This window comes from Salvelinus sp. IW2-2015, unplaced genomic scaffold, assembly GCF_002910315.2.
Source record: "Salvelinus sp. IW2-2015 unplaced genomic scaffold, ASM291031v2 Un_scaffold1618, whole genome shotgun sequence".
Classification (NCBI taxonomy): domain Eukaryota; kingdom Metazoa; phylum Chordata; class Actinopteri; order Salmoniformes; family Salmonidae; genus Salvelinus; species Salvelinus sp. IW2-2015.
In genome coordinates this window covers 98,672-109,592 of record NW_019943037.1, presented here as the reverse complement: position 1 = coordinate 109,592, position 10,921 = coordinate 98,672, and the positions used below count along the sequence as shown (strand labels likewise).

Sequence of the window (10,921 nt, the reverse complement as noted above, 5' to 3'; positions counted from 1 at the left end):
TGCAAAAAACTATGAAATGTGTGCGTGCCACAGTATCCCATCTTAGATTAGCATATCCCAGGCATATTATCCGGGTTTCTCATAACCGGGATACAAGTTTTTTCGGGTTATTGAAAACGGGATATTATGTTTATATGCGTCAACTCAAAAACGGAATAATGAAGTATCCCGAATAGTAACGGGATATCGGTGTGCATGCAAACATGGTCACAGAGGAGGAAACATTGGCTAGAAACCTAACGTTGAACTGCATTGAATTCTAAGTCAGACAGAAATGCTGCGTTTGAAACAAGTAAGTTTCCTCACATGACCTCTACAAGCCAGAATGTTGGAATAAAATGATATTTTAGCTTCCTTTACTGGTTGTCTGTGACCTTTTGCAGGTAGGATTGTGAGAAAACAATATATCTACAGGAAAGTATGATTCCATAAACTTTTCAAAGCGCTGGTAGTCTGTGTCCAGACGTCTATCACCTGAATCATGTAAACACATGCAGGAGTTCGGCAAGTATGCATGTGTCTGGTGCATGCATTTTTTCTTCTTCAGTTGATCTAAATCTGAGCACGTTACCAGCTATTTGAAAAGTTGACCCAATTATACTTTCCTGTTGATATATTGAGGAAACTTAACATGCTGACTACAAGGCAAAAACACGTGCGTCCACGTGTACATGTTGATTTTGTCCATCTGCACCAGATGTGATCATGAGACGCAGGTTAAACATTTTTAAAATAAACTGTATTAATTAGGGGGGCAGGTCGAAACACACATGAAACATTCAATGACATTTAGCTAGCTTGTCCTGGGAGATAAACATTGGGTTGTTATTTTACCTGAMATGCATATTGTCCTATTTCTAGCTGGTTCTTTGTATAATTTTGACCTGGAGTCATACAAAATKGTGTGTTTCTCTACTCAGACGACTAATCCACATATAAAAAGGGAAACATCGTTTTTAGTGCGTTATCTTTAATTAATCTATTCTCRTTTGTTTTTCAAGTATCCACGTGGGTTTGTATCTTCCTGACATCCAATAAGGAAGGGACTTGTGGCAAGTCAAATCAAATCAAATCAAATGTATTTATTTTGCCCTTCTTACATCAGCTGATATCTCAAAGTGCTGTACAGAAACCCAGCCTAAAACCCCAAACAGCAAGCAATGCAGGTGTAGAAGCACGGTGGCTAGGAAAAACTCCCTAGAAAGGCCAAAACCTAGGAAGAAACCTAGAGAGGAACCAGGCTATGAGGGGTGGCCAGTCCTCTTCTGGCTATGCCGGGTGGAGATTATAACAGAACATGGCCAAGATGTTCAAATGTTCATARATGACCAGCAGGGTCAAATAATAATAATCACWGTGGTTGTCGAGGGTGCAACAAGTCAGCACCTCAGGAGTAAATGTCAGTTGGCTTTTCATAGCCGATCATTGAGAGTATCTCTACCGYTCCTGCTGTCTCTAGAGAGTTGAAAACAGCAGGTCTGGGACAGGTAGCACGTCCGGTGAACAGGTCAGGGTTCCATAGCCGCAGGCAGAACAGCTGAAGTCAAAGTTATATTTTAGCGCTTGGTTATGCAGACATTCCTTTATGAGCAAGCGGTGTTGGTGAAATGATTGAATGTGTAACGCTCGCGCACGCAACGTGGCCGGTGAGGTTTGCATGTAACTCACATATCAGTGATTATAAGGAAGGGAGCAGGTGGKTTGATACATTTAAAGTTTTAGAACAAATCTTATAATCTTTCCCTAATTAAGTCTGGTAAAATCCCTTGGGATTCAGAAATRACTTTTCTGAATATCTAATTAATCAGATTAGCCATTGAGATTGCATATATATATGATTTAACTAGGCAAGTCAATTAAGAACAAATTCTTATTTACAATGACGTCTAGGAACAGTGGGTTAACTGCCTTGTTCAGGGTAAGAATGACAGATTTTTACTTTGACAGCTCGGGGATTCGATCCACCAACCTTTCGGTTTCTGGCCCAACGCTCTAACCACTAGGCTACCTGTCACCCCATATATCTTAACTTAAGATCTATCATTGACTGAACAAGTAATGCATGTGTTACAATACAAATTCTTTGGTTTTTAACCACATAAACAATAWTTGCATGTAACGTTGCAGCGTGTCATGAATGTCTATTCTGATTGGACCCCATTTTGTCAATTTGAACATTGGTCCCACCTCTAATTACGTTATGGCTATGTCGCGTGCGCTAAACGGCAACACATTGGCGCTTACCGGTCTGTTTGTGTGTATTATTTAATTTCAGTTATGGCTACGGATTCTTGTGGAGGAGGACAAGTCTTTCGAAAGTTTACCCAGTTCAGCGGAATAATTCTGTAAAATCACATCTTGTGCCATCGATAAGTGTGGCTTAACTTGGGAATCTTCAAAAGATTAGCTACTGGACTGGGGATGCAGCCAAAACTCGTCTCAGTTTTCCGTGTCTGCTCTGTCAGCTAGCTAGCTAACTAGCTAGCAAGGCTATCCATCCTAGCTAACTCTTTCCGACTCTGCTAACGTTTGCTTTTTTGAAGAGGGCCCAGCTTACTAGCTAGCGTTACTTGTCTTTAGTTGCTTGTCTCAAATTTACTCTTTTGCCTGAAGTAGCGTTATTCAAGCGTTCAAKAGTTGGTTGAGCACCAGTCGACCCGAAGAGGCCGCTCCGGCTAAATTACAAGTTATTAGCACGTTAGCTTAGTTAGCCATATAACGTTAGCTAGCTTTTTTTGTTGTTGAATTTTTATAGCTATATCTGGGTAGTTGCCAACAAACAGCAGGGTTTTTGTATTGGGCATAGCCATCTCTACATCCCGCTGCAATACCCATTTTAGATGTAAGGGTGTCTTTGCAGCAGTTTGGAACATTTGACTTCGAGATTAGAAAGATTTGTTGCTGTTCAGGGCCCTGAAACTCAATATTAGCTTGCTAGTCTGCCTGAGTTGGGAGTGGCTAGAGGTTTGCATTAGCTGGTTAGCRAGCTAGCTAACAAACAAGGTCAGATGTTCTTATATCGCACCCGTCTATAGTGCGTAGGATAAACAAAACGTAGTAACACAAACTCTATAGAAAAACAATGTATTAATGACCTGTTAAACCACGGTCAGATTGACAGCGGGTGTGTTTCAATAGCCGTATCATCATCAGGCGCAGGGATAGGAAACCCCGCACTGGTCAAATAGTTTGTATAAACTACCAATCTGGATTTATCCGTTGCTGGGCTAAAGATTGGGTGCCACACTAGCCTGTTCAATATAGCTTCTTTCCCTGTACATTTGATGGACGTGATTAGATATTTTCTAGACGGCTACTGTTGCTATCGTCATGCGATTCTGGCTAGTCAGAATTCTGACCTGTACATAGTCGTGTTGAATAACAKTCAGTGGACGTAATGTAGCTCTGTAGAAAGATAGACCAAAAATCTTTTTTTTTTTTTTTTACTTGTTAGATTTACAAGAGTATTGGTTACGTCAAAAATGAATATAATGTTTGATAGCTAGTTAGTGCTTTAACTCAAAATAGAATAGCCAGCCAGCGGAATAGCGAGGCTAAATTGAATTAACAGCCGATGATTGAAGACTGAGAACGTTGTCATTCTGGATCAAGAAACCTTGTCTTTAGTCTCTGGTTGGAGTAACACTCCCAAGCCATCATCAATGCCTTCAGCGCTGGCCGTCTTCTCCTGCCGTCCGAATTCACACCCTTTTCAGGAACGTCATGTCTACCTGGACGAGCCAGTCAAGATCGGGCGCTCTGTGGCACGATGCCGACCCGCTCAGAACAATGCTACGTTCGACTGCAAGGTTCTATCAAGGAACCATGCCCTTCTCTGGTTCGATCACAAGACTGGCAAGGTGAGTCTGTCAACCAGTCGGATAGCTACTAGCTTTTACTTTGCTTGGTACAATCCCTTTGCGCAGTCMCTGCCAGGCAGCCATGCAGTCAGATATGTTGAACTGGGTTGCAGTCGGCATGTCCAGGTACCTCAATGGAATAAGTGGTCAGTCAACCACCTATGGGTGAATAATGGGTCATGGCTGCAGGGTTAAGACACACACACACACGCACACACATATGGGTTGCCACTGACTGACAGCCCAGCTATGGCAACTGAGTTGAGATAGAAAATCAAATCATTGGTCACATTTTTGTGTTGCGTAGGGTTAGCCTAGGATTGTGCTGTCTGTGTGCCAACTTTCTCCCACCTAAATAAATAGATCAATAATAATGTGGGATATCACCTTTAGGACATCCATGGGAGATTAATAGTCTGCTTTCCAAATGGCACCCTATTCTCTATAGGCCTCTGGTCAAGAGTARGGCACATAGGGTGTAATTTGGGATGCGCATAAAGATCCCCGAGCTAATTGCTTAGGCTACAGCTGCTAGGAAGCCTGTTTGAGCTTCGTGGATAAAGACGGTTAATGCAAGACACACAGCTGCCTGCTAGCGAGACAACCCAAGACAACACCCCACCCTAATACACACATCGCATACCTCCCCCAAGGTCCTCATGTACCCGCATGCACATCTAGCTCTAGTAACTGCATCACGTGACACACACACACACACACACACACAAGAATAGAAGGTTTAGTGTTTCCTTGACGAAATGGTTGTAGTTGTCTTGTCAGACGGACAGATAATGTTACTTTCAACACGGTGGTGTTGTCAGGGGAAAGTTACAGGGAAAGGAGAGTTACAGGGCAGTGGTGTTGTCATGGAAAGTTTAAAGGGCATGTATTGGTTAGTTTAACCTGGGGGAAATGAGAAACACCAGGGGTGCGTTCATTAGGCACACTTATGAAACACAGAAACCATGAGGCACTACTGGAACTTGTTCCTTAAACACTTGGCTCATTTTCCATTGTAAAATTTCTCGACGGTATGCCCTAATAAATTCCACCAATACKTTGTGGGGTTGTGGGCACACCTCGCCTGTCTTCACCTGGACTGCGTACAGTAGCTAGTACAGTTGGCACTACAGAGCAACCTTGGACGGTTGGCTTGTGTTAAGAGGTTAAAAAATGATTAAAACGTTGACAGCCAGAGGTCGGCGTAGATATCGATCCATGTTCACTATACCATATAAACCTTATACTGTCTACTCCACCCCTTCCACCAGAATAATGTGACTCGTTTCTTTACTGAACTGATTTGGGTGCTGAAATACCATACCAGTCAAGAGTGTGCTAAACTGTCATTAAGGCAAAGTGTGGCTACTATGAAGAGTCTTAAAATATTTTTTGATTTGTTTAACACTTTTGTTTACTACATAATTCCATATGTGTTATTTCATAGTTTTTGATGTCTTCACTATTATTCTACAATGTAGAAAATAGTACAAATAAAWACCCTTGAATGAGTAGGTGTGTCCAAACGTTTGACTGTTTCTGTAAGCCTCTCCCTCAGATTCCTGAACACTTCATAGCAAACAGTTGTTCAGTCCAGAAAGATATAGGSCCCACTTCCTGTGTAATGACGTAAGTAGATTTAAATGCCTGTTTTGTTAACTAGTTGTCTAATATTTGTCATGTTGTGCTTCTTGTTAGTWGAGATTTATCTGACCTCACTGGCTGAACGTCTTAGTTTGAACACCATTCTAGGTGTAGCAGGCAGCGCCAAGAGTTTAATATAGACAAAGAGATTACACACCCCTATCTTGGAATGCAGTTTTACTCTGCTAGTACTTTACACGCTCTCTATCCCTCCGTCTCACTGCTTTAAAGGACAAACCAGACCGCGCCGATAAACGGTTTAAATCAGAAGTTGTCCGTCCTATCTTCTATGACCACAGAACATCAGCCGTCATTCACTGTTCATTTCATAATGTTTTTCTACATGGTTTAATTATAAGCACTTAGTTTGCTACTAGTTCTATAACTGCTTGAAGAAATGGTCTTTTACTATTTCAGTATTATATTACTGTTAAGACCAGTGTCTCATTTACAATGGTGCCCTGAGGACAAATATTACATCAACAAAAATATTTAAACTAAAAGACAGCTATAAATACATTACATCCAGGTTAGTACAACAAGTTATAATAAAGCAATGTCACTTTAGTGAACTAATTTAAGATTATAAACCTCAATGTAACTAAATGTAATCTACAGCGCATTCGAAAGTATTCTGACCCCTTGACTTTATTCCACAATTTTTTTTTCTTCTCCCTCATCAATCTACACACAATACCACATAATGACAAAGCAAAAACAGGTTTTTAGAAATTTGTGAATTTTTCATAAAGTATTCAGACCCTTTACTCAGTACTTTGTTGAAGCACCTTTGGCAGCGATTACAGCCTCGAGTCTTCTTGGGTATGACGCTACAAGCTTGGCGACCTGTATTTGGGAGTTTCTCCCGTTCTTCTCTGCAGATCCTCTCAAGCTCTGTCAGGTTGGATGGGGAGTGTCACTGCACAGATATTTTCAGGTCTCCAGAGTGTTAGATTGGGTTCATAACCAATTTATTACTGTGATTATGATATGCTATAGGTCAGGCCCTAATGGTCACGCACATACAGTGCATTTTTATTTTGACCCCACCGGCCAAACCCTCCCCTAACCCGGACAGATGCTGGCCAATTGTGAACCGTCCTATGGGACTCACGGCCACGGCCGGATGTGGCACAGCCCGGGAATGAACCCAGGTCTGTAGTAACGCTTCTAGCACTGCGACGCGGTGCCTCTCAGAAGGCCCTATACTTAACTACTTTATAATTATTTAAAAAAAAATTGTATCAGATATTATTCATTTTACCATTAATTTCACAAAAGTCTAATTACTGTTTTCGAAGTCTAACTGTAATAAACAAATCAATATTTGTAATATTTTTTTTTTTATAACATTGTTCCCCTAATGAAAAGGCTTAACACTGGAAGAAAAATATAATTTTCAAACAAATATTATACAATTTAATCAGAGCTCTTTAGCCATTTTTGTAATGAGAATGCCAAGTAAAAAAAWAWATATATATTTAACCAGGTCGGCCAGTTGAGAACAAGTTCTCATTTACAACTGCGACCTGGCCAAGATAAAGCAAAGCAGTGTGACACAAACAACAACACAGAGTTACACATGGAATAAACAAGCGTACAGTCGATAACACAATAGAAAAAGTCTATATACAGTGTGTGCAAATGGCGTGAGGAGGTAAGGCAATAAATAGGCCATAGTAGCAAAGTAATTACAATTTAGTAAATTAACACGGGAGTGATTGATGTGCAGATGATGATGTGCAAGTAGAAATACTGGTGTGCAAAAGAGCAGAAAAGTAAATAAAAACAGTATGGGGGTGAGGTAGGTAGATTGGATGGGCTATTTACAGATGGGCTATGTACAGCTGCATCTGGCCTACCTGGTTAAATAAAGGTGGAAAATAGCTGTGCAGCTGCTCAGATAGCTGATGTTTAAAGTTAGTGAGGGAAATAGAAGTCTCCAGCTTCAGCGATTTTAAATAAAAAATCAATTTCTTTTCAATATTTTTTTTTTTTTTTTTTCATTACCACATTTCCCCCATTTTTGCATTCAGAAATGATTCAGACCCCTTCACTTTTCCCACATGTGGTTATATTACAGCCTTATTCTAAAATGGATTAAATCGTTTTTCTACAATCTACAGACAATACCCCTTCGTGACCGTGGTCATTTTGGAAAAAAAATGTTTGCGAAAAAACAGACATTTTCCTTTGAGACTTGAAATTGACAAGATTTGGAAAGGCACACACCTATCTATAAGGTTCCACAGTTGACAGAGCATGTCAGAGCAAAAAATCAAGCCATGAGGTCGAAGGAATTGTCCGTAGAGCTCCGAGACAGGATTGTGTCAGGCACAGATCTGGGGAAGGGTATCAAAACATTTCTGCAGCATGAAGGTCCCCAGAAACACAGTGGCCTCCTTCATTCTAAAATGGAATAAGTTTGGAACCACCAAGACTCTTCCTAGAGCTGGCCGCCCGGCCAAACTGAGCAATCGGGGAGAAGGGCCTTGGTCAGGGAGGTGACCAGAAACCGATGGGTCAGTCTGACGAGCTCCAGAGTTGCTCTGTGGAGGTGGGAGAAAGGACTTTCAGACCAGGAGAAACAACATTCTCTGGTCGGCTTGAAAACTAGATTCAACTCTTTGGTCTGAATGCCAAGGGTCACGTCAGGCGTCAGTCAGCCTATTACCATCCATATACGGTGAAGCATGGTGTGCAGCGTCATGCTGTGGGATGTTTTTCATGTACTGATAGACTAGTCAGGATTGAGGAAAAGATGACGGAGCAAAGCGCTCAGGACTTCAGACTGGGGTGAAGGTTCACCTTCCAACATGGTAATGACCTAAGCACACAGCCAAGACAATGCAGGAGTGGCTTCAGGGCAAGTTCTGAATGTCCTTGAGTGGCCCAGCCAGAGCCCGGACTTGAACTGATTGAACATCTCTGGAGAGACCTGGAAATACTGTTCTGCGACGCTCCCCATCCAACCTGTCAGAGCTTGAGAGGATCTGCATAGAAAAATGGGAGAAACTCCAGAAATACAGGTGTGCCAAGCTTGTAGCCTTATACCCAGGAAGACTCGAGGCTGTAATCACTGGCAAAGGTGCTTCAACAAAGTACTGAGTAAAGGTCTGAATACTTATGTAAATGTTATATTTAAGTTTTTTTATATATATATTTGCTAAAATGTAACCTGTTTTTACTTTGTCATTATGTGGTATTGGTGTGTAGATTGGGGGGGGGGGGGAAATTTAATCAATTTTAGAATAGGTTGTTACTAACAAAATGTGGATAAAGTCAATGGGAATGATACTTTCCGAATGCACTGTATGGAACCGCTATCAGGTGCACTGTTTACAATGGTGTTCCTGCGAATTTGCATTTTTGGCAGATTTTTAAAAATTATGTTTTTATGTTCTGTTCTGTTAAATTGCAGTACCATAATCTACACTGAACAAAAATGTAAAAGCAACATGTAAGGTGTTGGTCCAAGTTTTAATGAGCTGAATAAAAGATCCCCCAAAAATAATACGTACAAAGCTATTCTCAAATTTTGTGCACAAATTTATTATTGTGCTGGGGACAATAACAGCACTCTAAAATGTTCAGTTTTGTCAACACAACCCAATGCCACAGATTTTCCCAAGTCTTGAGGGAGCGTGCAATTGGCATGCTGACGGCAGGAATGCCCATCAGAGCTGTTCCCAGATAATTTAATGTTCATTTCTCTACAAAGCTGCCGTATTCTGTCTGTAATAAAGCCCTTTTGTGGGTAGAGAGTCTGATTGGCTGGCCTGGCTCCAAGGGCTGGGCTTGGCTCCCCAGTGGGTGGCCTATGCCGACCATGGCTGCGCCCCTGGCCAGCCATGTGAGGCGTAGATTAGGGCTTAATGAATTATTTAAAAATGTACTGATTTCCTTATTGAACTGTAAGTCAGCAAAATATTTTGAAATTGCATGTTTTTATATTTTTTGTTCAGTTATAAATATCAAGCCCATTGTATCTTAAGAGAACACCTTTGTTGATGTCTACAGGCTCTGTGAGGTCATAGCTTCATTTTGTAAATGTTCCTAAGACCTGCTAAACAACCAACATACCAGCTGATTCCCCCCCCCCCCCCCTCTCAGGCATATCTTATTAAGCCCATAGGAAGGAGATTGTAGGTAGGTGTGTCCCAAATGGCACCCCGTAGGGAGTTATTTGGGACACAGGTCTAGTCTTCTCTGGGTATGTGGCAGGTCTTTTTTTTTATTTTTTATACCCCGCTCTGTTCTCTCTCTTGTAGGTAGGGCATTTTTTTAAATGCCAACAGTCAAGGGTTAGTTAGGATCTCCAGGCAGGAGCCGCAGTCCTGAGTAATCTGTATGTTTTCCAGGTTCCAGAGTTGTGATTCTGAATTGGAATCCTGGTGGTGCTGTCACCGTGGCGCTGACCACATGCTATGTTACCCTTTCAGAGGGTTTTTTCTTCTTTTCTCTCTGCTGTGATTGGTTCCTAATTTGTTACGAAGCAGCAGCAATCCTCTGTGGCAGAAAGGAATCGTTGGAGTTGAAAGTGTAGTTTGTAACCTTTTTTTAGCCCCCCAGCCCCCCCCAGCTGGCGCCTCTGTGTTGAACATTGTGGTTAATCATTCTGGGGCTTTCTGCCCTGTGGCTAGAGAGGAGGGGTCGCCTGACCTGTGCTGTTCTCAGAGCTCTTTGTGCAATCTTGTCAACTCCTACATGACGGTGACCATAGGAGTTGACAAGACACCATAAACATATATGCAGGCTATGAGAGTGGGGTTTCCCCAGAAGACCGGCTGGCCCTGGATCCACAATACATTTACATTTAAGTCATTTAGCTGACGCTCTTATCCAGAGCGACTTACAAATTGGAAAGTTCATACATATTCATCCTGGTCCCCCCGTGGGGAATGAACCCACAACCCTGGCGTTGCAAGCGCCATGCTCTACCAACTGAGCCACACGGGACCAATACCTCTGAGTAGGACTGATCTGAAGTTTCTATTTTATTTATTTTTGATCACAGGGAGTAATATTATATGGACGACATGTGGGGACATGATCCTAGATCAGCTCTCCTCTGGGATGCTTTGTGGATACGGGCCCTGAACTCCTGCTCCCCACTGACCTGAAAGGAGAGCCTTCGCTCTCCTGGCCTTCATTGGTACAGCTGCTACGGTATGGTGACTAGGGGGTGAATCATGTAGTACCCATTTTTTTTAAACTAAATCAACTAATCATTTGAGATTCTTCAAGGTAGCCACCCATTGCCTCAACGCTTCATGAGGAATGTTTTCCAACAGTCGTTGAAGGAGTTCCACATATGCTGAGCACTGAGTGCTTTTCATTCACTCTGCTGTCCACTATCCCAAACCATCTCAATTAAGGTTTCGAGGTCGTGGCGGTGATTGTGATGCAGCACTCCA

General features: G+C 41.9%; 1 protein-coding gene across 2 annotated transcripts in view; it reads left to right on the top strand.

The window, feature by feature from the left end:
* The first annotated feature begins 2,191 nt into the window (after window positions 1-2,191).
* The window catches only part of LOC112071452 (sarcolemmal membrane-associated protein), a 107,361-nt gene continuing 98,631 nt past the window's right edge, over window positions 2,192-10,921 (top strand). For both annotated transcript variants that reach the window (XM_070439402.1, XM_024138915.2), the window contains exon 1: window positions 2,192-3,860. In XM_070439402.1, coding sequence (XP_070295503.1) covers window positions 3,663-3,860 — 198 coding nt within the window. In that variant the 5' untranslated portion in view covers window positions 2,192-3,662. The remainder of the gene's footprint in view (window positions 3,861-10,921) is intronic.